This window comes from Hylobates moloch, unplaced genomic scaffold (genome assembly GCF_009828535.3).
Source record: "Hylobates moloch isolate HMO894 unplaced genomic scaffold, HMol_V3 SCAFFOLD_13, whole genome shotgun sequence".
NCBI classification, from domain to species: domain Eukaryota; kingdom Metazoa; phylum Chordata; class Mammalia; order Primates; family Hylobatidae; genus Hylobates; species Hylobates moloch.
In genome coordinates, this window is record NW_026652288.1 from 81719268 (window position 1) to 81746172 (window position 26905).

The 26905-nt window shown below is 40.1% G+C and overlaps 1 protein-coding gene across 4 annotated transcripts in view; it reads right to left on the reverse strand.

Moving 5' to 3' along the window:
* Nucleotides 1-26905, reverse strand: part of TNIK (TRAF2 and NCK interacting kinase) — a 128528-nt gene that overhangs the window by 55182 nt on the left and 46441 nt on the right. For 2 of the 4 annotated variants that reach the window (XM_032174002.2, XM_032174001.2), the window contains exons 8-13: nt 23205-23315; nt 22271-22357; nt 20990-21178; nt 11853-12017; nt 9058-9297; nt 6747-6853 (exon numbers count right to left, since the gene is read on the reverse strand). In XM_032174002.2, the coding sequence (XP_032029893.1) occupies nt 6747-6853; nt 9058-9297; nt 11853-12017; nt 20990-21178; nt 22271-22357; nt 23205-23315 (899 nt within the window). The remainder of the gene's footprint in view (nt 1-6746; nt 6854-9057; nt 9298-11852; nt 12018-20989; nt 21179-22270; nt 22358-23204; nt 23316-26905) is intronic. The other 2 variants (XM_058426962.1, XM_058426963.1) reach the window with 1 other exon arrangement.

The window sequence follows — 26905 nt, forward strand, 5'->3', positions numbered from 1 at the left end:
CACCTTCACAGCATGAGGCATTTGGGAGTTTACAAAGCAGGTGAGAATTGCCTACTGATATTGCAGTCTGAGCAATTCCCAGCTACATATGCATGAGAAGGAAGGACAAGGAACAGTTGCATGGGGTCAGCGTGACTGTGCTATCTCCCAGACTTTAGCCATCTAGGAAGGGAACTATCAAAAGCATGCGATGACACTAGTTCTAGCTACAGCAGGGAAGTGTTTGCAATATAAATGGGTCTCATGGGACAACAACTTTGAAAAGGTAGCAAATATCTCAACATAAGGGCAAATAACAATAAGATCAAGAGGAGCTGTTAACAGACTCACTAAAGCACATGGTGAGAAAGGTGGGGACAAAATGGTGCTGTGTCAGTCAACAAATCAAGAGCTCTTTTGCCTTGGGAAAATGAGGCAGCAAAGCAAGCTGTACCCATGCTAAACAAATTAGCACAGAACGGTGCTTAAGAGTGTAGACTTTGGTGCAAGGCTATCAGAGCTCAAATCTTGGCTCTACCACTTACTACTTTTGTCACCTTGGACACATGTTAATTTCAATTTCTCGTTCTGTAAAATGGTGGTGATTATAGTCAACACCTCACAGAGTTGTTACACTGTTTAAATTAGTAAATACATATATATGAGACATATACATATATATGAGACATATGTGTATGTGTGCTCCAGAGATGCTCATTAAATACAGAAATAAATAATAAATTGCCCTGAATCAGGCAGAAGGCAGGGAACGGCAGGCATTGCCTAATAACACTTTTTTGACCAACTGATGCCTGCATAGCTGTACCTGCTCAATAATGTATATAGTTAAGAATATGTTCTCTGGCCAGGTACGGTGGCTCATGTCTGTAATCCCAGCACTTTGGGAGGCCAAAGGCCAGCGGATTATCACATCAGGAGATCGAGACCATCCTGGCTAACACGGTGAAACCCCATTTCTACTAAAAATACAAAAAATTATCTGGGCTTGGTGGTGGGCCCCAAGTAGTCCCAGCTACTTGGGAGGCTGACGCAGGAGAATCACCTGAACCTGGGAGGTGGAGGTTGCAGTGAGCCAAGATTGCACCACTGCACTCCAGTCTGGGTGACAGAGCGAGACTCCGTCTCAAAAAAAAAAAAAAATTAGGAAAAGAGGAAGTCAAATTGTCCCTGTTTGCAGATGACATGATTGTATATCTAGAAAACCCCATTGCCTCAGCCCAAAATCTCCTTAAGCTGATAAGCAACTTCAGCAAAGTCTCAGGATACAAAATCAATGTACAAAAATCACAAGCATTCTTATACAGCAGTAACAGACAAACAGAGAGCCAAATCATGAGTGAACTCCCATTCACAATTGCTTCAAAGAGAACAAAATACCTAGGAATCCAACTTACAAAGGATGTGAAGGACCTCTTCAAGGAGAACTACAAACCACTGCTCAATGAAATAAAAGAGGACACAAACAAATGGAAGAACATTCCATGCTCATGGGTAGGAAGAATCAATATCATGAAAATGGCCATAATGCCCAAGGTAATTTATAGATTCAATGCCATCCCCATCAAGCTACCAATGACTTTCTTCACAGAATTGGAAAAAACTACTTTAAAGTTCATATGGAACCAAAAAGGAGCCCGCATCACCAAGTCAATCCTAAGCCAAAAGAACAAAGCGGGGGCATCACGCTACCTGCCTTCAAACTATACTACAAGGCTACAGTAACCAAAACAGCATGGTACTGGTACAAAAATAGAGATATAGATCGATGGAACAGAACAGAGCCCTCAGAAATAATGCTGCATATCTACAACCATCTGATGTTTGACAAACCTGACAAAAACAAGCAATGGGGAAAGGATTCCCTATTTAATAAATGGTGCTGGGAAAACTGGCTAGCCATATGTAGAAAGCTGAAACTGGATCCCTTCCTTACACCTTATACAAAAATTAATTCAAGGTGGATTAAAGACTTAAATGTGAGACCTAAAACCATAAAAACCCTAGAAGAAAACCTAGGCAATACCATTCAGGACATAGGCATGGGCAAGGACTTCATGTCTAAAACACCAAAAGCAATGGCAACAAAAGCCAAAATTGACAAATGGGATCTAATTAAACTAAAGAGCTCCTGCACAGCAAAAGAAACTACCATCAGAGTGAACAGGCAACCTACAGAATGGGAGAAAATTTTTGCCATCTACTTATCTGACAAAGGGCTAATATCCAGAATCTACAATGAACTCAAACAAATTTACAAGAAAAAAACATCCCCATCAAAAAGTGGGTGAAGGATATGAACAGACACTTCTCAAAAGACATTTATGCAGCCAAAAGACACATGAAAAAATGCTCATCATCATTGGCCATCAGAGCAATGCAAATCAAAACCACAATGAGATACCATCTCACACCAGTTAGAATGGCGATCATTAAAAAGTCAGGGAACAACAGGTGCTGGAGAGGATGTGAAGAAATAGGAACACTTTTACACTGTTGGTGGGACTGTAAACTAGTTCAACCATTGTGGAAGTCAGTGTGGCGATTCCTCAGGGATCTAGAACTAGAAATACCATTTGACCCAGCCATCCCATTACTGGGTATGTACCCAAAGGATTATAAATCATGCTGCTATAAAGACACATGCACATGTATGTTTATTGCGCCACTATTCACAATAGCAAAGACTAGGAACCAACCCAAATGTCCAACAATGATAGACTGGATTAAGAAAATATGGCACATCTACACCATGGAATACTATGCAGCCATAAAAAACGATGAGTTCATATCCTTTGTAGGGACATGGATGAAGCTGGAAACCATCATTCTCAGCAAACTATCGCAAGGACAAAAAAAACAAACACCGCATGTTCTCACTCATAGGTGGGAATTGAACAATGAGAACACATGGACACAGTAAGGGGAACATCACACACCAGGGCCTGTTGTGGGGTCGGGGGGAGTGGGGAGGGATAGCATTAGGAGATATACCTAATGTAAATGATGAGTTAATGGGTGCAGCACACCAACATGGCACATGTATACATATGTAACAAACCTGCATGTTGTGCACATGTACCCTAAAACTTAAAGTATTAAAAAAAAAAAAGTGTTCTCCATAGGGCTCTTTTGGATTTGGTATGGCGCATACAGACAGTGGAAGAGTGACTTAATAGGGAGTTATTTTGGGGAGAAGGAAAGATATTCAAAATAGTAAAACCTTTACTTTTGTCCCCAACTTACAGGTATACCTTTGCATACTGATCATTTTAATTCAAGAGTCTTCTCTTCCGGGTACTAAGTAGTTTACTGATTTAGACACGTGTCCCAAATGATCAAAAAACATCACACGTTCTGCAGTTACTATAAAACATCTTGCACTTAGTAACTGGAGTTCATTACTACTAAGTGCAGGAAGCAAAAACTGAGCTTCTTAACCATTAGGCTCTGCCTTGTTTTTCTTTTCTTTTTTTTTTTTTTTTGAGATGGAGTCTTGCTCTGTTGCCCAGGCTGGAGTGCAGGGGTGTGATCTCGGCTCACTGCAAGCTCCACTTCCTGGGTTCGCACCATTCTCCTGCCTCAGCCTCCTGAGTAGCTGGGACTACAGGCGCCCGCCACCATGCCCAACTAATTTTTGTATTTTTAGTAGAGACGGGATTTCACTGTGTTAGCCAGGATGGTCTTGATCTCCTGACCTCGTGATCCACCTGTCTTGGCCTCCCAAAGTGCTGGGATTACAGGTGTGAGCCACCACGCCTGGCCTCTTTTTTAGAAAAATTGATTTAGCACAACAGTGGTATATTTCTCACTCACATCATAATATACACAGGTAGAACTGGTCTCCTTGATGGTTCTCTAAGTGGTGACTTGGGGGTCCAGGTTCCTTCTGGGTTGAGACACTGTTATCTTAAAATTGTGGTCCCTAAATTTGCCACAGAAGAAGAGAGAGGTTCTGCCTCTTTTAGGTAATTCACATATTTACTTCAAAGCAAAATAAGAAAGTGAGGCAAGAAATATAATTTTGCCCCTACTAGTACCCGTAGTCCCAAAGAGCAGCAGGTATATTATGACCCCTGGGCCCTGGAGTCAGGCAATTTTGGTTTGAGTCACTGGGTCCCAGGGCCACATGCAGCTTCAGTATATATTTGCTGAATTTAGCAAATGAATTAAAAACTGATAGTAACAAAACATCCTGAATCTGTCCCTTATTAGCTGTGTACTTTTTACTGGATCCATTTTAACTTTGCTAATTTTCTAGTCACTCTTGGGAATCACTTCAAAGAAAAGACTAGGAGGAAAAACAGAATATTGACCAAGTACAGGAAAGCTTGGAAGCACTGTAAAGGACAGGTTATTTAAAAGCAACACCTTTTAAAGTGGCTTTATGGATGGGTGGTTGTCTGACAAATGGCACAAAAACAACTATAAGGACTTCATTAGGACCAACAGAGAGTAGGAGAGGTCTGTGTCACAGTAATGGCCCCTGGCAAATCACATCTCCCAGTGTCCATGCCCCTGTGTAGTTCCTTTCCATACTGACTCAGGGCTTAGCCAAGTGACTTTTGATGGCTAATGGGTTATCCAGCAAAGGTGATGCAAGCAGAGGCTTCAAAAGTACTTGTGCATTGGAGCTTTCTCTCTTGAAATGCTCTTCTGAGATCACCAAAGGGTAAAGAAGCCCAGAATGGAAGACCACGTCGAGCAAGCGGTACAGCGGAACTATCCACTCAGTGCAACTGCACGAGTGAGCCCAGGCGAGAGCAGCTGAACTCCTTAGCCAACCCACAGCATCATTAGAAATATTAAACTGTTATTCTTTCAGGTCACTAAACTTATGGTGATTATATTGTGCAGCAAAGGTGAACTAAACATATGGCTCTCACAGTAAATAAAACAAATCTTGAAGCTTTTAAAAATGCAATCCAATCTAGAACCGCAAATCTGATTTACACCTTAAATGCTGGTCACATGGAGATACACGATAGCATAAAAAGGGGTGTTCTGTAGGACTGTCCTACATGCAGAGAAGAGGCTTCTTCACCCCCGACCCCCAATCTCTGTCTTTCATTATAGGAAGTAACTATGACCTCTTAACTCACTTCCTCCCTCCTCTCTAAGTAGAAAAATGTTAGCTGTCTCTCACAAAGTCAGCATTCTTTGGATAAAGTGTAATATCCAAGTGGTTCCAAGAGAAAGGCTCATTATTTTGTAAACCATTGACCATCAGATACCAATTATCTTAGGCCTTAATGTCATTAAAATAGCACTTCAGAGGGAATGAAAATAGCTTTTTATTTGACTATACAATGGTAATTCTCTTTTCGGTTGACAGGAGGAAAAATACTTAAAGTTGAAATAATACTTGATCTAAAGAAACTAAAATTCTAAGCAACCGATCCAATGAACAGAGCCCCGGGGGCAGGGTTCAAAGGAAGCAGCAACACTGATAATTTATAATCGGGGCTGCTTGAAGAGGGGCACTGATAAAGTTCAGGCCGGCGATCCAGCACTAACGTTCCTTTGGCTGCCTGGTCACGGTGGCTCTAGTCTTCCTCAGTGCTGCTTAGCTGCTTAGCAGTACCAGCTCAGTGTGAATCTGACAAGCCACTGGAAAAAAATGGCTCATTCAGAGCCTCTTGCAATTGGTAATTCCACACAGAATGGGCTAGCATCTTTGCCCTAAAGGGATTCATGTTCTTAGTATAGTTTCATGTTATTGCTGGGCTGACCCCTTCCCTAAGGCTTTTCATGTGAAGAGGAAAATTAAAGCTTTATGATTTAAAGCATTCCATATTTTAAAGATATGTGCATGTCATCAAAAGCTTCATTTCCAGTCATTCTCTTTTACTAGCAAAAGAGGGTCCTTTTATTATGAACACAATGAAGAAGAAAACAGCCTGCCCAATCACATCCTTTTTATAGCCTTAGCAGAGGCCATTTGCTATTTCAGTTGATCCTAAAAAGTGATGTATTCATCATGAAAAATCTGAGGGAAGCTTGATGAACTATAACAGCAAACAGCATCTGTTACCACAAAAAATCTGTTCAGACACTGTAAAGATACTGTTTACTTTCCAGCTTCTTGAGACCTCTACACCAACCAGTGGAAGTGGATGCAACTTCCTGACTGTAGGAATGTACATTATTGATAGGAAATTCTGGAAGGAGAACATAGAGCAAGAGTGGAAGCATAACTGTATTTCAGTGACCTTTGTAATGCCAAAGAGGCGATTTCCTCATAAGAGCTAGTTCTTCTATAACTGCCAAGCTAGAGAAGCTCTGAAGATGGTCACTATTTCCGTGGTAATTGCTTTGTAATGTCTCAATGGTTCCCAGGGCATGTTTCTTGACCTGATGCTAAAAATCACCTCGAAATGGGCCATAACAGGTCATTTTGTTCTGCTGACTCTAAACTGGTCTCTGAATGCTTTAGGGCATTGCAACCAGATTCATATTTGCAAATTTTACTCTCAGATTTTAAAAACTGTCCGCTAAGATACATCTGATTGGTTTCTGGGTTGCCCCATTAATTCATTTATTCATGAGCCCCCCACTGAATACTGATTTCTCTGGAAAGCTACTGAAGAAATAAAAGGCATGTGTTCTGGACCATCAGCGTTTATAGTGCACATGGAAAGTCAACATGCCTCTGAAGTGAAAAAAGAACACAGGCATTTCTAGGAAAGCAATAATGACAATGGTGGGTAGGAGTTTTTTCTTTTACCATAACCACCTTCCTTTCTTACCTTGCTCTGATGGGTTGAGATCCTAGTCTGGGTCCCAGAGCACTACCATTCCCAGGAGAATTCTTTCTGGCTAATGCTGGGGATATAGAAGTTGTTCTTTGAGGCACCTGGAAGAAACCAGAATTCAGAAATATTTTCCATAAAGTAGCTTCCATAGCCTATGGTCAGAAAATCCTCCTTTCCAATGATTTGCCAGAAGCCACAGAAACTATCTGAAACAGTAAAGAACTATCTTTCATTCATTCCTCAAAGAAATATTAAACTCCCTAAACAAAATCAAACAAACGTCTACTGGCAAAAAACAATGAGCAAATTCGGGAACCATTAAAGAGGGTCATCCTCAGTCTTAAATTTAAAGATGGGTAAAGCTAATAATTTTGATATACTGAGCTAAAAATAATTGACCTCTCTTGGTTGGGCAAAAGTGGTAAATACCAGGAATTTCTTTAGTGTATCATTAACTCATTGGAAGTTGCATCAGCTGAGAGCCACCCAGATGAAGCAAGTTCCACTTTTAGCTTACATCACAATAAACAGATAAGGAAATCATGAAATCTGGTGAGAAACTAGAATATCAGGATAGAGCTTAGGACATAAGTCATATGTTGGTGAGCTCAGAGAACCTACCACAATAGTTCCTGAATGTTTCTACTTTCCAATTGATTTGCAATTACGTACTAAAACCAAAAACCAAAAGCACTGTGTTTTGGTCAATTAGTGAACATAATAGAACATAATACAAAGCAGAATTAATACTGAAAATACTGGAAGGATCTTCAAAAAGGCTGTGTAAGTACCAATAAGACTTGAGGAAAATGTATTATTATCTTATCTGGCAGAAACCTAAGGTAGAATTGAAGTATGTCCCAATTTATAAAACAGACATTTTAAAATGAAATTAAATATTTTAAGTGTACCAAAGGAGTCCATTATTTAAAAGAATCATATTATGAATCCTAGTATAGAAAATTACTTTCAGTGTAAAGTGTCATCCTTTGTTTTGAAAATTTAATTTTTATTATTCATTTTAACATAAAGATGAGTCAGTGAAGTAAAGCAGAATGACCAAATCAATGCTACTACCTGTTCAAATTAAATATTACTATTACTATTCTTTTCCTTACCATAAATGTACATAGTTGTAGAGACAAAAGAGCCTAACAAATTCTTAAAACTTAAGTTTTTGAATTCATCTAAAATTTTCTCCCAGGTTCATGCATGTATGCCTGCATATTTTTAGAGAGTAGACCAATAAATTCAATTTTTTCCATCTATTGTGTTTGCTCCTCTGCCCACTTTATTTTTCATGTTGACTTTTGCTCCCTATGCATCCTTTTTTTTTTTCTGATGGCATTTCTGCTTCCACAAATAATCTCAAAAAATTGTCGCTGATTTTATTTTCAAAATAATGGGACTCTTGTTATAAAATCCTTTTAAGAGGAAGATGAGGAAATGTATTTGTAATTCATTGAGTAAAAGCTTCTTTTTCTTCTGGAATTAACAGTGGCATTTTCTGCAAATTGTGGAACATTCTACTTGTCACAGCCTCTATGCTAAGCTCAGGGAAAGGGGGATTCCTGAGACAGGAAGAATCTGATGCAAAAAATGTCTCTAGTATTTTGAAATACTTCCAGGTTGTTTGTAGCTAGATGCACACAGCCACATTCTAGAACATTTCTTGGAACGAGTAATGAGTTGGTATAGGAAAACAAAAGAACCCAAACTCAGGGCTGTTCTGTCCAGTGGAATGGCTGGTCATTTTACCCTAAGGTTTTTCCTCAGTAGTTAATTAAAGATGGAAATAAATTATGACTTGGCCTAGAAAGAGCTTTCCTTAAAATGGGCCAACTAAAATATCCTAAGAAAAATACTATCTTCTGAACCCCTGAAATCTGGCTTCACTTTTGTGTTGTTAAAAATAGGAATACATGAATTTTCTACCTTTTATCTGGAAGTTTTCAATTGTCTTGATGTAGATTCAGTCATCAATGAAATATCCATTACTTTATTTGTTATTATGGACAGCAAAATAACAGTTTGGAATACTTGGTGTGGAGAGTTCTAACTTTGGACGTAGGATCTGTGCTTCAATCTACCTGACTTCAGTTTTCTTGCCGGGCAAATAAGGGTCAGACATGGTAAATGGCAATCCAAGTGTTAGCCAGGGAATGAGGAGGGACCAAAACAAACATGAGAAGGGGAAGTGCTTTGGCATGACCACATTCTCCACTACTACGAAAGGTCTGGAATAGTGGTAATAATAATCATCAGTGATGCTGGTGATTAAAAAAAACACCCCAGTAAATACTACCTTTGGTGGAATGTCTTCTTCCTGTCGTAACCAAGAGCTTCGGTCAAACTTTTCAATGCGAGTGGGGAGAGGAGGGTTTTCAGAGGTGGGATCTGAGTTCTGGCGTGGCATCTCCACGCGGTGGGAGGTCACGTTCAGAGCCTCCTGAAACCCAGAGAGGCCCTTTGTGGGCTGCTCGTGCACTGACTGGGAGGCGGTCAAGGCAGGTCCCTGGGATTTTACAGCTACCAGATGTGGGATCTAAGCATCAAAACAATATGAAAACAGCACTATTAGAAGAAAAAGCAGATCAGCCAGTACCTCAGTCAGCTAAAGGAAAAAAAAAAAGTTCAAGGGCACAAAAATTGGACTATAGAGAGTCTATCACAACTATATATAGCATGTTTTTTAACAGCTCTTCAAAATTTTCCATTGGAACAATATGTAGGGCTGGCACAAAGTTAAATGATTTACTTGGGAATGCTAAGTCAGTGGAATGTGTGAAATAATAACAATAACTACTGTATATTTAGTGAATATTTATTGACCAGCAATGCAATATATTTTATAAGCACTTCTCTGCTAATATTATGAACTTCCTCCTTTAAAACCCCTAACTTTTACATTAGAGGGTGTTGCTCTGTCAAACAAAAACTGCTCTAAATATCTTACTTGTTATGAACTCACTGAGTCTATCCTGAGGTGGATACAGTTATTTCCCTTATTTTACACTGGAGCAATGTAAGGTGTAGAGAGGTTCAGCAATACCCTAGATTGCACAGATAACACCTGCTGGGGCATGGACTGGACCAGGCATTCTACACCCATAGCTCATAAACCTAACCTCTGTGATATTCTACTTTCTCCTGTGCTGGCTCTTACCATCTATGCTGTCATATTATCTCTTGACACCAGGATGTAACTTTTTGAGTTAAGTATCTCAACTGGGCCAACTGGGCATGTGGTGATATTGTTCACACAGGGAAGACAGGCAGTCTTTCAGCGAAGTTGTGGCTCTTAAAGACAAATCATTAAAATCCAGAGTGCAGGGCACCACTTTGCCATAGCACTGCTCACACCTCATAGTGCTTATCTAAGCGTGTCTCCTATTACTTCATGAAGGTGAGCTCCCTGGAGACAGGAGCTATGTCTATCATGCTCGTCGTCATATCCCCTAGGCTAGCTCTGTGCCTGGCACAGGGAAGGTGTCCCATAAATCCTGGTTGGGAAAAAAATCTAGAGTGCCTTCTAAATTAAACTGTTAATTCGACAAACATTAGTTAAATATCTGTTTTGTGCAAGGACCTGTCAAATCCTCTTTGGCTTGAAATTTAAGTGCTGGAATGTTATTAATGACAGTTCAGAGGAAATCTTCAAAGCCCAGTTTAGCTGAACGTTCAGCTTCAACCAGAATAGAACCTACTGGATTTATATTAATGTTAAATATCATTAAATAAATAATAATATTAAAACAAAGCCCGTTTAAAAAAATATCTAGTATAAAACACAAACCCACTTTAAAAGAGCCAAAAAAATAAAAAATAAAAAAACCACACCACACAACCCCCAAATTGAAGCACCTGAAGAATGCTTAAGTGAATTAACTGTCACAAAATATCTACATTTTCACACTCTGGTTGTTCTCATCGAGTACATTTTCCCTCTCTTCTCCCCTTTTAAAGGCCAAAGTACCTTCCAAGGTCAACGTTAGGGGTTTTAAAAGAGAATATTTGTACATTAAAACAGAAATTCCTGTAAAAAAATGTATCTTTTTGAGGGTTAGGCATGAAAGAATTATATACAAATTAAAAACAGCTAAGAGGAAGATATGCCAAGCTGGCTGGTGCTGAAAAATCTTGGGCTTTATTTACTAAAGGCAAACTTAAAACACAAAGAATACTTGATTTTATCACTACTCTTTTAAACTCCAGTTCAAACAGCATTACATATTTCAAAGGTGCCCTTAAAATATTTCGTGGAAGTCTTAACACAGGTGGATGCCTGGAAGAAATTTAAGACATTTGGCAGAAGAAACTACATTATTTTTCGTGGAATTCCTTAATCTATTTCACTTCGTATTTCATTTTTAGCATATGTAACTTAAAAGTCCTATAGAACTTCCAGAAACCCCCTTCTTTCCTAAAAGTGGAGTAATCTTTTTTACTTTACCCTATAGCTTTAAATAGTTGTTCTCAAACTCTAAAGTACATTACACTCACTTAGAGGGCTTGTTAAATCACAGACTGCCAGGCCTCCCCCACCCCCAGAGTTGCTGATCAGTTGGTCTGAAGTGGGCCCAATAATCTGCATTTCTATCAAGCTCCTGGGTGATGGTTGATGCTGCTGGTCCAGTGGATTACACTTTGAGAACCACTGGCTTAGAAGACGTAATTTTACTTAACCAAGTCTATTTAAATTTTTCAGTTTCAGGCTCATGCCAAAATCCCAAGAAAACAAAAAATACATAATGTATACACATACACACACCTCAGAGGTTTCTATGAATTCTAGTTTTGGCAATTGTAGCTAAAAGAATGCTTGTACTCACCTTGCAGGAACTCCTATGGGTCCCCAGAGAGGCCAATTTACATAGAAGTGAGTTTGTGGTTGACTCAAGTTTAAGGGTGATGCTTTTCTCTTTCTCACCTCTTCTTCTACTCTTCAAAATCAGTGAGGCCACCTATTTTACTATAAATTCTATATTAAGGGTCATAATTTGATCCTGTGCCTGAATCCGTGTTACAATTCCCTAGGCTTTTAATAGGTTTTCTTGTGCACCTTACTGGAATGCCTGATGGAATGGAGGCAGACTGTACCTGGGGATCGACTGGCCTGAGCATGGGGGGTGTTCGAGCAGGCTGAACTCCACTAATGCTGAAGGACTCCGACCTTGGGGGCAGGTTGGGGTCAGATATCCTGTTGGCAACCTTGTGAGGCATGGCAGGGGAACTTTGCCGGTTGAGCCTTGACCGTTCTTCTACCTACAAACCAAAAAAAAAAAAGCCTCAATGTACAGAAGTAGATTCACCTTCTAGCAAGGATTTTCTGTAGTCACCTGCACAGCCAATTGAATCCTCTGATCAACTGATTTTAAGAAGCCAAAACTCTATTTCTGTGCTGCATCAAGAATTTGCAAAGAGCAAACACTAGCAACAGCAACAACAAAATAGAATACCCAAGCCACCACTCTTCCATTACCCATTATCTAGTGTTATTCGGTTAGCAGGGGATTTGTGACCTGCTAAGAGTTTATCTTGTATTGATTGTGATATTATCTTACTGATTGGTCACAATGCCATGGGGTCAGTGAGGAAGACAGTTTGCACTCTAGACAATCAAAGGGAATGGTAGCATGCATTTAGATGGCTTGGGGAACATAGAAAATTGCTTTGGGTTGACTCAGGGAACATGAGAGGAAGAACAAGAGGATGAAGCTGAGGCATGCACCCTCCATTTCTTCACATGTCCTACTGACAGGCAAGTGGGTGTTCCAGGCTGCCTGCTTAATGAGCGTGGCCTGTTTCAAATAGACTTCCTGTATCACTTTCTTCTTCTCTCTTTAGGGGTCTTTCTTTCCAGTTGTCTTTCCTGCTTCCTCAAATACGCTGCCCCATCTCATTCTTTCACGTCCAGATTGGACTCCAGTGTCTTGCTCTCCCCTTTCTTCCTCCCTGTTTCTACACATGTGGTGTTCGTTCTTGCTTCTCCTCCTTTTCTCTTCCCCTCTAATCCTGTCTTCTCTCAGGCTATTTCATTTCCTTGTCATTCCCTTTCTTCCAGGGTCTCTTTCAGCCCAAAGCAGATAACAGATCCCAACGGCTTCACGGGAAATGCTCACAGAGCCAGTGAATGCCCTTTTTAAACAGGTCTTCATTACCTTTAGTACATATTTACAGCAGAAAGACTGCCTCGGAGGGCAATTTTAAAGAGAAACTTAGATAAACGAGGTGCGCACTCTAAGATACGGCTTAAGATCTTAGACAACTTCAAGAAGTGTATGACTTTTCTTCCAGATCTACGGTGTCCTGTCCTTTATTTCTTCAGGACCAATTTGACTGTTGTTCTTCCCAAAGCCACCAGGACAATGCAACCATTCTCCCTATACTGATGGCCTTTACAGTGAGCCCTTAATTCTCTTCTGCTGACTCACTGAGCATTTTAAGAACCCACGTGCAGGTGTTCAATATTCATGTCTGTTTGCATATTTTTTATGTAGCAGCTAAAAGTCTTTATTCATTTTACTGCCTGATTTGAAATAAAAACTTGAAAGAGCTATTTTCCCCCATCCTCCCTATCCCATTTTGAATCTTTCTAGAGGCAGACTCAATCAAATATACAAAGTAAGTCTGTTTTTAAACTCATACTAACCTCACATATTTTAACACAATAAGATAAGCTACAGAATGAAAAAGAGCCCTCCTGCCTCTACTGAGGAGTAATTTGAACATCTCTTCCCCTACTATGGCTGTGCAGGGTACATACAATTGGCTTTGGTTTTGAAATCCCGTGTCCCAGAAGCTTACCACACACCAAATAAGATTTGCTGCAAAAAGCCAGGAATATAAACCAGAACGTGTGTACTTTGTGTGTGCATGTGTGCTAAGTATTACATCAGCAATAATTATTTGGCTATTGCATTGAGCAAAAGAACAAAGCCAGCTTTGAGATAAGACCACAAAGAAGAAAAAGTCCCACAAAGACAGTGATAGATAAACTGAGATCAAGGCATGCAATATATCACTTTTCCAAATGCCAGACTTTTTGAAAGAAGGTTAATATTTCTAGACCACTGGAATTGGTCAAATATTATCCATTTTCTTATTTTCAAGGTAGATCATTAATAGATAAGTCATACATAAGCATCCTTCAGTGTCTGAATTCCCACTATCCAAACCACTTGTCACCCAAAATTCAGGAACCAAATATATGCAGAGTGAGGAATACTTGTAATTATTATTTTTGGCTCTAAAATACACTGATAGCTTTAAATGTACATTAAGGGGCAGCACATTAAAAACAATAGTAGAAAAGTTTGCCCCCAAAGACTCTATCTTGAGCAAAGAAACCATTTTTGAGATAAAGAATTCTTTTGGGAAGTGTCAGCAACAAGGCTCCAGTCTAAGCATCCCCACTGCTAATAGGATCACAGGCCACATGGGGCCCTAAAGCTGTCATTAGAAATGAACAGGGCAGAAACTAGGGTACTAGTTTTCACAGGCAATTAATGGATTTGATTAGTCATGTATAGATGTTGCTAATATACTTCTAGTAAAAATTTCTTATGCTTTCTATCAGTTTACATACTAAATTCTATCATTAGTATATTTCAGTTGGTACCATTCTAAGACTATATGGCATAAGTAATTGTTATACTTTGAAAATTATTTCAGGAAAGCTCCAATGTACTGAAATTTCCTGGGTTGAAGTTCGTCCAAAGAAAATTGAAAATCTAAGAAAAGGGTGTAACAATGAGGCATCTCATTACGTACTTTGTCTCAAGAAAACCTAGTCCTAAAGTCTTTAGGAAAATAATGCCGCCCAACTGTCTTTACACTGCAGGATCACCTTAAGAATTGGAGCAAAGGATCAAATCAAACATTGGAAGTGGCACTTCTCCTAATAACACCTTCAGATGGACAGAGAGAAAGCTGGATAGGGTATCTAGGCCAGGCCCTTTTCATTATTTTCATACTAGACAAAGGCCTGTTCCCTGGTTTATCACAACTTATGTCTACTAACTGAACAGGAGATAAATATGTGAGACAAAGAAAGTCTCCCTCCAACCCCTCTCCCATCTAGAAGAAAGATACATGTGATTAAAAACTGGAACAACAAGATATGTTTCAATGCCTGAGGATGTTCAAAAAAGTCTAGGAGCCAAGTTTCTGCTCCAACTGCCTGCTTCCAAGAAGACACAAAATGCCAGGAGCACCACTAAGAAAGTGTTCCGATACCATCAGGTATGGAGTGTCAAGGTGCTAGACCATAACAACAAAAGATACCTGTTACAAATGATTTCACAGTAGAAGAAATTATCAGAAATACAGAGAAGGTTAGCACAGACTGATCAACTTCACTATAAAAGTATTTTTTTCTTATTAAAAAATCGTTTCAACACGAAAACTAAAATAACTTTGGAGAAGTTTGGATCACCTCCGCAAAAATGCTATACTATTTACTATAGCATTATATATAGAGAAAAAAAATAACTGTGGTCTCAGAAATAAAATTCTGCTCTAGACAGGTCTGTGTTATCCACTGCATAGCATAGGAGTAATGTCTATGGCGCCTGGTATAGATAAACGCTATACAAATATAGACAACTTAAAAATAAATTTGTTAATTTCAGGATATCCAAAACAATTTCAAAATAAATTTTTTAAAAAGTTAAAACATAAAGAGAAACACTGTATCAATGTCAATTGTCAAATTGTTTTTTATATTTTAAAACAATTTGTAGGTTACAGTGTCTCACTTTACAATAATGAATAACATCTGAGAATTTCAAAACAAATTTATAGAAGTAATTTTAAAACTGTTGACAGCAAATATATATTTACTATGTTATATGGGCACATTCTAATAATATTTTATAATATGTAGAGTCCACGGGGTTTAGGAAGGTCTCAGAAGGCTTTACTTAAGAATTAGTACATGGTGAATTCAACACAATCATATGGGTATTCTCTTTTTTTTCCCCAACTGGACAAAACGGTTTGGTTTTTGTGTTTATTGGCAATGCTGGAGAAAGAGAAAGAAGCCAGTAAGTAACTTTTAAGTGCCCCTTAGATACTTTGCCCCTGCACTCACTAGTCACATAAAGAGCTGAGTAATATAGTTGGGCAAAACCACATGGGCAGATGGTTACTGAGCAAGTCTGAGGACGCCCCTGTTCTGGGTCACCTCTGAGCACAGGGGAGACTCTCATTCATAAGGAATGCTTAAGATGCAGTCTTGTCTGACTCTAAGGGCCTGGACTATTTTCCCAGATCAACTTCTTACCAATATTCCAGAAAAAGGTGTAGACTGTGTGAATGGAGCACATAACTTAAAAGTAATGAAGCAAAATCTTAGAAATTTGATACAGGAAATAAAGAAGTGCTTATCTATCACCTGGGAGAGGTGGGTGAAGAGATAGGAGAGGCAAGTGAATTGGTCATATGAAATCCAGACCAAAACAAGAGACAGACACTTGTTCCTTGGGAGCTACAACAGTCTTGGAAACAAAATAGGAATACGTTGAATACCGTATTTCATTTGTATTTGTGTAGTATGTAACTTTAAATGGCACGTGCATATTCATTATTGCCCATGAGCTTCCCAATTGTGAGGCAGATGTGCAGATGAGGAAGCTGCATCTCAGGAAGGCAGGAGACACGCCCTAGGTCAGGCAGGCAGGAAGTGGAAGAACTTGAACTCAAACATACTCCTTACTATTTCCTTCCAGGTCTCTCCTACATTTAATCATAAGAGAGACACACAGAAATGGAGGAAAGATATTAACTCTCTAAATGCTAGTTTGGGAACTTTATATATAAACTAACTAATATAAAAGGAAAAAGAAACCGCTTAGGTATAGAGCAGAGAAATCCGGATGGAGGAGTTTTTATATACAGTGATTTCAAAGTCCAGTGAGCTAATGGAAATCCTTTGGCCCTTATCAGATTGTTGTTTGCAAACAAACAAACACTCCAGGACTGGCATATATCACAGAAAGAGAACATAATGGAGTGTTAAAAAAATTAAAATACAATCTCATGCAATACTCATGTAAACAAAGCATTCTTTCACTGCTGAGCTTTGGTACAATTTTTTTTTTAAGTATGTGGGATGGAAAGGGAAGGGGAGCCCACACAGTTATTGCCAGGCCCAGAAAATCACATGCCATTTAAGGAGCAGAAGAAAGAAAAGGAATCTCCATCATCCAAAAAGTGAGGAAGAAGACCTTCAAATTCTGCCGATGTTCAACAGAACATCATACTGATATTTTCACAGCACATACCTGACATCCATCCCAACTCAGAAATGGCAGATAATTTGAAAGCAGTGAGAATGCCCCCAACCTATTTATTTATGTATTTATTTGAAACAGGGTCTCACTCTGTTGCCCAGGCTGGAGTGCAGTGGTGCAATCCTGACTCACTGCAGTCTCGACCTCCCAGGCTCAAGTCCCACCCTCAGCCTTTGGTGTAGCTGGGACCACAGGCATGTACCACCATGCCCAGCTAATTTTTATTATTATCTGTAGAGACAAGGTTTCACTGTGTTGCCCAGGCTGGTCTCTACTCCTAGGTTCCAGAGATCCTCCTGCTTTTGCCTCCCAAAGTGCTGGGATTTTAGACGTGAACCACCACGCCCAGCTCCAAGCTGTCTTTTTAATGCAGAGACATTAATGTTCTTTTCTGGCTAAAATCTGATAATCAAGGCCAATGTGACATCCAGGACAGAAAGAATATTCAGTAAAAGGAGGGAGGGAAGAGCTCAACAAGATTTGCAAATGATTGAGCATTTTCATTTGCTCTACAATATCCAACAAATTAATCAGAAAGGTACTGAGAAATGCAGTGATCACTTGTGTTTTACAAAATGAAGAAACAAGAACAGAGAGAACAAAGCAGTATAAGAGCATTACGTTGCTGATGAAGGACTATTGATTTGGAATGAGGAAGAGGAGAAGTAGATGGAAAAGTAAGCAAAGAAGAAGGAAAAAAAAACTTGATGAGAAGACATAGAGCTGAGTTAGAAAACAAATGCTGGAACAGATTACAGAAGAGGTTGCAATAGGTGGAAGACAGCTAGGTGATAAATAGTCCAGACCCTACACAACAGGAGACAGTGGCATGGGCACAGAGGGTGCATTTGAAAAAAAGAAAATGGCATCCTTTTATTTTACCTCTAGAGGGTTTAACCCAGGTTTTCTTATAACTTGATAGTTAAGATACTGATAAGCTATGTTCATATCTAAAGTTTTGAAACGTATATTACTACTTGGTCACTTTGAGCCCCTGCCTCCCTAATACGAGAAAAGAGATTTGTAAATAATGTTTTACATAAAAAGTTCATATATTGCTGATGAGAAGCATTAAAAGATCAAGAATATAAAGATCCTCGCACTCATTTTTATTCCTGTTTTAAGAAGTGGGTGTTAAAAATGATGACTCAAACCAAGGCAGACAATTATTGGTTCTTATTTGTACGTCGATTGCTCCCGTCCTAAATTTAGCGCTGTCACTCTCCTTCTATCAACTAAATGTTTCATCTTTCTTCTAAAATATGATCACCCACTCTTAAGACTTGGGAACTGTTTCACGAACAGACAATGGTTAGTTGGAAGCTGGATTATGTTAACCACACCCAGGAGCAGAGGACTAAATATGAAATCCCCCAAGAATGTTCCCATATATCTGTGGAAATGCATGAAGCCCAAAGGAAGCACACCAGATGCCAGGAAGCCAGGGACCTTGGAAGATGTCACCCACCAGAGATGGCCCAGACTTATGGTGACTGGGAAACCTCACATCAGGAGCGCTTGATGACTCAGGCATGTTGTTTGCACGCTCAAATGCTGTGTTTCTTTTACTGCTAGGAGCCTGACCAGGAAGCATGAGGGAATTAAGAGGTATAGAAAAGTGCCTTGATGACATCTGCAAAGATCTGCCCCCAGGAATGCCATGTCTCCTGAAAGCTTGGGAGCTAAGAACTAGTTCTGAATAGAGAGGACAAGCCAGTAAATTTAGTGATGAGGACAAATAGCAACTGGAAAACAATGAAGTCAAGGTAGACAAGTTCAAATCACAAGGTGCTGGGTAGAGGCTAAATGAAGGAGGTGAAAACTGTTCCATGCTTTTCCCCCTCTTCTGGTACATTTGTGCGTGAGGGAACTGTCTAGGAGAAAGAAGAAATTCCGGAATGGTTTGCACAAAATAATCTTTTCCAATGGGATCTGTAGGTGTCCCTCTCCTAAATTCATGGTTGGGGCTGGAAACACTGAAAGCCAAGTGGTCATGCATCAAGGAGAGGTCGCTTAGCGATGAAGCATTTCTTAGAAGAGTAGAAGCACTTGTAAAGATACATGAGTTCATGCTCTTCCCTGCCCCAAGGTTTACATGAATCTCTAAGGCCCTCCTGAATTGCAGTAATGGACAACTCGGGGCTTGTCACTTTGGAGATGTTGGGAGAAGACACACAAATGACCTTAGATCCTAACTCTCGAGTTGGGCTACATCCTTGGGAGCGAGATCGCCTTGGAGATCTTACTATGGTCCTCGAGACTTCCTGAGGCTTCAGTTGTTCTTCCAAACCAAGTCTAATAGGACAAGCTGGTCCATCTTTCTTCCATGTGTGATGCTCAAACAGGAGTCTTGATCTGGAATCATTAATTCCTGCAGGTGCTACTGACATTAGCTTTGTAGAGGCTAGTTTTTCAGTTGTCTGAACACCTGCCATGGTCAGGAGCTATGGGTCTGGCGGCTTAGCTGAGGATTTCAACTTGGCATGGCTAGGAAATGGTTTAGCAGTAGAGGAAGGTGGTGCATCTCTGCCAGCCAAGAAGCATGTCAGCTGCTGTTTAGCAGCACAGTGATTTTGCTTAGCTGGAAGAACAGGTGGATTATTAAGGGGTTGATGCTGTACCTGGGAGTAGGATCACAAAATTGAATTACTGATCTAAGAGAAAGAGGCAGATGTTACAGACATAGGTAAATATGGCTCATGTTTACAGATATAAGGGAAAGTGATAAAAAATTCTTCATCACAAATCAAAACAATTTTTCCACACACTTAGTTTAAGTTTTAGAAGAAAAAAGTTATTTTCACAAAAAAAAATACATGATCACTCTAAGGGATTTAAACAATATGTAAAAGTACAAAAAAGTTTTTAAAAATCCATTTTTTTTTTTTACTTTCTGCTCCCATAAACCACTATCATTAACATTAGGACAACATTATGTCAAGCATTTTCTGTACATATGTCAGATAGGTTAGACAAATACAAAGAATTATTTTCATAGAAATAGGATCTTATGTAAGAAATCTGGTTCCAGTAATATTGTATTCTAGATAACTTGAAAAAAGCGTGAGCTATCAATATCTAAAGATTCTAGATACAAATACAAAATAACCCCAAAACATCCTTTTAAATGACTAGCTATGATCACCATAAAATAAAAGAAATCACTAGATGCTAGAAATAATGATTGAACTAAAAACCAGCATGTTACGCACATGACCTCACACAGTGACTCCCTGGAAAGGTTGCTGATTTGGTTGGAGTTATTTTATTTGTTTGCTCTACCTGTCTGGCTATCACCCTTTTTTCCCTCCCATCCAAGCAGTTTTTATTAAAATAGCTCAACATAGTGCTAAGTTCCTGAAAATCCTTTCTTAGTCTGGTAGTTAAGCAAATGAAGGAAGTATGTGTAGAAGAAACACTAATGACTTCTGATCCTAAAAGTGAATATACCACCACCACAAGTCTGAGGTCAGCTGTGCATCTGCTGGTAGTATCACAGTGAACAAAGTTATGTTAGCGACAATATTAATGATCAGTAACAGGGTCCAGGCGTGGACAGGAACTGATTCTTCCTAGATTTCTATAAATCCTTAATCACATTATTCAACAAAAAGATCACTAAAAATCCTCCATGCCACAAATTCAATTGGATGAGTATCAGAAAAAAGGTTTTTTCTATCTTCTGTTATTTCCTATAAAAGTCCATTGCAACCACAAAGATATACAAAAAAAAAAAAAACAAAACAAAACTCACAAATGAAGGAAGGTATCTTGCCATTTCTCTACAGAAATAATGTTATAGTTCTTCCAAAAGCAAAGCATGTGTCTTACGATGAATTGTTTTCCAACTTTGCAGCACTGGGTTAAGTCTCCACTTCTACCAGACAAACTCATTAGAGTCAAAACCTGGCCAACAGGGTGAGGCTACACTTGCTTACTTACCTCCTTGGCCCATGCTGGCTTCTCACTAGGACTCATTCCTTCCTTGTAATGGTACAGTGGCTTCTTCTCCACAGGCCTCTGCTCCTGCCGCTGATGCTGAAGGGAAACTAAGTAGTCTCTTTCTTGCTTTAGCTGCCTCTGCAGTCTTTCTGCTTGTCTCTGTTCTTCCAATTGTTTGCGCTTATATTCCTGTCCAGATCAGGAAAGAGGAGCAAAGAAAAGGCCAATTATCACATAGAAATCATCGGCCAGTACCAGTTAAGCATGCAATGGAGGCAAAATAATGCTAAGTAACAAAGGATCTTAATACTAATACAATGACAGAAGGATGTCAGGATGTGCCACAGAAATAAGCTACTGCCTTATGTTAGTATCTACACAAGAATGTGTCATTTAATGAAAATGCTATTGCTTTAAAATGGCAATCCCTACCGAACCCCATCAATTACAAAATGACTTGTCCCCGATGAACTACAAGTGACAAAATGGCAATAATGAGGACATTTAAATGGTCAGCATACAACCCCTAGAAAAAGTCACCCACTTCCTGATCTAGTAATTAAACCACTCAAACATGTACAATTAAGTACAAACTAAATAAGCAGCCAAAGATAGTGCCTAAATCATCTTTCATTTAATAAAACTTGGACCTACAAAGGCCATTAGCAAGCTTATGTACAGGCTAAAAAATATCAGAATGCCATTAAATAAAAAGTTCAGTTTTAAAAAATACACCAAAAAGCCCATCTGGAGAGCAGGGCTGTAATAATAAGAAAGTACTGTACTTCAAGTGGAAGCTGCATGAGCAAGGGACACAAAATGTTCCCATCGTAAGGGTAAAGCTAATAGTCTGCAAATGAAATATGACCGTAGAGCTGATGGGTTCTTATGGGAGAGGTGCATTTTGCTGTGATTGTATTCCAGCATGTTGCAAATGGCTTTAAAAATTACTCTGCAATAAACACAGTGGGTCTCAAAAGTTTGTACTTATAATAAGGCTGGATTCATACTCAAGTTTTACAAATAAATGGAGTTAATAAAGAATGCATAACAACTGTATTAAATGTATTAGGACTCAGCAAAATCAATCAGAAAATGTATTAAGTTTCTATGAGGCTTTTGAGGTCCCTGAGGCTTGGAAGATCCCCTCTTCTGGACTGGCACGTTAGAAGGACACACACACACACACACACACACACACACACACACACACACACACACACACAAACACTTGCAAGATGAACACAGAGCAGGTCAGCTGGCTCTTGGCTTTCCCATTACCAGAAGTAGAGCTTGTTCATGCAGTAGCTGCTGCTGCAAGATCTCTAACTGTCTCTGCTCCTCCTCTAACTGTCGCCTGATGTATTCCTGGAGAGGTAGGCAGCAGAGAATTCAGAGGAACAGAAAGAAAGAGAGAAATGAACCAGTAATTTCAAAGGCGACAAGAGCCGCTAAGTAAGTAAAGTGTAGAAGGAAGGAGGGGAAAAATACCCAAATATCTCCTTACAAAGCAGGAAGAGTATGTCACATGGAAGCAAATGCATTTCAACATAATGAAAAAGCACAAGCCCCTCTACCTGCAACAGCTGACTGAGACGTCTCAGCAACTTACTGCTACTACTTGGTTTTAACAAGCCCAGCTACATGTTAAAGCTTTTCCTTATAGGTTCCTCTCTTTATGGACTACCTGGAATTAACAATGCTATAAAGTTCAGAGGCTCCTATGCAAGCAGCAGGAATAAGACAATTGTTGAATACCATCATGCACTGTCTTTGTAATGGAACCATCCTGCAGAGTTTCACTGTGCTGTCAGAATGTGATTCTAGCAAAGAGAGAGGGGCCTGCATCAATGACTCAAAGTCATAAAGACCAGAGATAGCATGAGTAGAAAAGCTCTTCTGAAGCAGTGAAAGAGTGGGACTTGGCTGATTTTTCATGCTTCAGTGCTACCTTCAAATCAGATACCGAGGGTTGGGAGAATCGGAAGATCTGGGTATGTCAGGGAAGTCTGTCTGGGTAGAAAGAAAGGCTGAATAGATGGGCATTGCCAAGGCTGTGCATTTGGCTTCTTGAATAGGTGAGCATAATTGCTTGAGGAAGAGTAAAAACCCATGTAAACTGAGCATTCCTCAGAAAAGGTGACCCACACCCCAGAGATGGCTGGTGCTGGGGTTCCCGGGGGGCCATCAGTGGGGCCCCTGGTCCCAGCTGTACCTGTTCATGCTCCGCACGCCTCCTCTCCTCCTCCCGGCGCATCTGCTCCTCATAGTGCCGGCGCTGCTCCCTCTCCTGCTGCTTCCGCAGCTCCTTCTCTCGCCTTTGTTGCTGTGGGGCAACAAGCAGACAACCATGAAGGCAACAGGCCCCGGTGGGGGGGTGTCAGGGAGCCAGCAGGAAAAGCTGTTGAACCCCAGACATGAACTTGTAATGAGAGATGCCTAAATGCTCCAAGGCTCTTCTCTCCGGGGTTGTTGGAGACACTGGCAGGCAAGGGGTGAGAGAGAGATTCAGTGTCATGCATAACATACTGCCATTTACCATGTAAGTGGACTCTCACCGAGAAGTTCCTGTTAAGTATGTTCTCCCCACGGCTGGTGAGGGTTTTCAAGTCAGGGGTAGAAAACGCCAATGCAAAACAGGTTATTTATTACATATCATCAAGTTGTTTATGAAATTACTTCACAATGCTTAAGTCATTCAATCTTTTTAACACCATGTAACACAAAAATTTCATAGAGTATGTAAAAATCAGAGAGGTGAAGTGACATATTCAAAGCCATACAGAATTGATGGCAGAAGGTGCAATAGGATTTACTGACTCCCACCTAGTCTGCTGCCTTTTCTCATATATCATGCTGCCTGTCTGTGTTTTCTGGAGTATTCATTATTAAGTGTCAATTTCAAGTTCTTGCTCGAATAAGACCCTTATGCTTGGGAGTCATCATAATCATCATCGTCGTCATCAGTCATCGTCATCACCTCATACAATTACCATGCCTCCAACAGTGGACAGTGTGATAAACGGCTTACATGCTTTATTTCATCTTCACAAAAATAAGTAGATGTCATTATTATCTCCATTTTATCTGAGAAAACTGAGGTATGGAGAGATTAAGTAATTGTTCAAGGTCACACCCAGTAAGTGGCAGAGCTTGATTTCAAAGCCAGACAATGTGACTCCAGCATCTGAGCTCAATCATTACAGAAGACCAAGAAGCCAGAGGAGTGATAGAAAGATCACAAAGCATCTGGCTCTTCATTATACTCTCAGGAAAGGAGAACATTTTAGAAGTTAGAACTCGGCCCAGCAGTTACAGAAGCCAGTGGTTCTCAAGTAGGAGCAGTGCCGTTACCCCTCCCTGGAGCATTTGCAACTATCTAAGGGCATGTGAGGAGGATTTTTGCTGGTTCTGATGACTGAGGAGCATGACTGGCATTTACCATGAGAGGTTAGTGATGCCAAACATCCTGCAATGCACAGGATTTGTCCCATATTACCAAGTCTTTTCCCATACATCATGGCATTAGTGCGCCTTTTGAGAGAGGCGGCTGGCCCTTTGTGTCAGATCCTTTATTGGCTTTGGGATTTCTTTCTCCTCATATATGAAGTTCAGAGGAGACATACCAGGGGGCCCATTCCCTTGTCACATTCTCAACAAGACTTCACTGCATGGCTTAGGAAACATGAGGTACCCAGAGTAGAATAAATTGTGACTGTCTCACACTGAGAAGTTAGCCCTACACAACCAGGGAGATAGTTTTGTACACAAGTTCTGTGTCTCAGCCCCAGCTAAACCAACCACAGATATTCAGAATGCCAGAGAAGCCCATGTGGAAGCCTTCCTGATGGAGCTCCTACAGCAATCCTCTGGACCTGCTGTCTTCCAATAACCTCTGGGTCTTGGGAGATAAGCTGCATCTCTTAAGACTCAGTTTCTGTCACTTCCAGATCAACAATGATTTTTCCATCTTTGATTGCAGGAGAAGGAGAGCTATTGGAGGACTTCATGCAGCCAAATGACTTGATCAGACTTGCATTTTCAAAAGGTCTCCCCATCAGCCGTGGAAAGGGGCAAGACTAGAAGCTGAAAAGCAGTGCAAGGCCATTCTGTGGATCTAGGCATAAAATGATAGGGCATCGATGATTTCAGCAAAGGCGGGATGAGAGTCCATGTTTATAATCACTGCTGAGGATGGAGACACAGCCAAGAGGAATAAAGACTAACAACTATACAGGTTGCTGGTCATTCTAATAGGACTTCAGTGGACACCAATTTAGAAACAGAAATTAGAATTAGGCCAAAATAAAATAGGCAGGATTTGGTGACGATAGGTTGTAGGAGGGCAGGTGAAGTCCCCGGCCAAGGGGCACAGTGGACGATGGGATAGAGAAGAGCAGGAAAAGCAGGAGTGGGGTGGGTACCAGCATGAGGCAAGTCCCAGACATGTGAGTATTTGTTTTATAGAAAAATAATACAGGAAGATGCGAGTAGAAAACATCAGCATAGGCACCGACTGAATAATTTGGATTACAGACCCAAAACAGAGACATTTCCAATACTCAACCAAAGTGAATCAGTGCCAGCACAGAGAATAAAATAATTATGTGTACAGATCTGGATCCTGGCAGGAAATAGCCATAATTTAGCTAACATTTCAAATTTCTTACTCCAACCATCCGTCTCTTTCTTAAGGAAAGGAAAATAATCAAGCCCTTTGAAGAGTTAGCTGATTTTTATGTGAAGGATTTGTACATTTTGAACCCCTTTGCCAGGAATCAATACTGTTTTATAATTACATGCCACTCAGGTCCCTGTGCAAGGTGTATACAGTATTGATTGCAACTCAAGAGCGTCTGGGCTTCCCCAGTACTCTGTAGTTTCTGAGAAAGACACTCAAAAGTAACTAATAATTAATAACGATCTCACTCGGATCAGCCGCCGCTAACACATGGCGGCATCTGCCAGGGCTTTGGTTCCTGTGGTGAGGTTGGAAAAAGAAATCACTTTCCCAACCTTCTGAGGGCACCCTGCCAATTTCCAGCTGCTGTGTCTCAATGTTAATGCCATTCTTGAAAAGATATTTGCTTTCTCTCCTCCTGTGCATGGAGCTGTATGAGGGAGGGGATATAAAAAAACATATCAATGCAAGACCAAGTCCCTGGCCTCAGGCAGACACCTTTACAAAGCTTTGATGACTCTTGCTAGAAGCAGCTCTCTGAGGGCAAGGCCAGTGCTTGATTTCTGCTGTACCCCAACCCCTCACACGGGGGCCTGGCACCTGGCAGGTGCACCTAAGAGTTTGTTGAGCTGAACAGAGTAAGAAACTTGAGGGAAAAGACAACATAGTATCCTCTTAAATTTCTTTGTAGAATTTTCCCTCCTATCAATACTGATGGTATGGCTACCTTTCCATACCTTATAGTATGGTTATTTGAATGTATCTTACCAACTTTGCAATCTAGATTGAGAGCTGTTTGTGGGCAAGATCTCTGTTCCACCTGCTTTTATCTCGCATTGTTTCCGTATCAGGCCAGCCACCAATGATATTTGTTGTGTTGAATACTGCAAACTGGATAAGTAATAGGAGAGGAAAGCCCTGCAGAGCTTTGTACCAGACCTTTACTCTTTAATGCCCTCCTTAAGTAGCTCTTATTGGCAGGAACATTCTTTTATATTGAACACAGACAGAACTGGAGAATGTTCTTCTAAAAAGAGTCACCTACAGTTGGCACTGGCATGTACCTGTTTGCCATCTTAGAGAAAGGCATGAAAAATAAAATAAGGGAATAAGAGTCTAAACTGGAAAAAAAGGGAAAGGGGAGAATCAAATAGCATTCCTAGATCTTATTCAGATTATATATAATGAAGATAGTGGTCCTGCTATCAGAAAAGAATGGCTTAAACCAACTACTC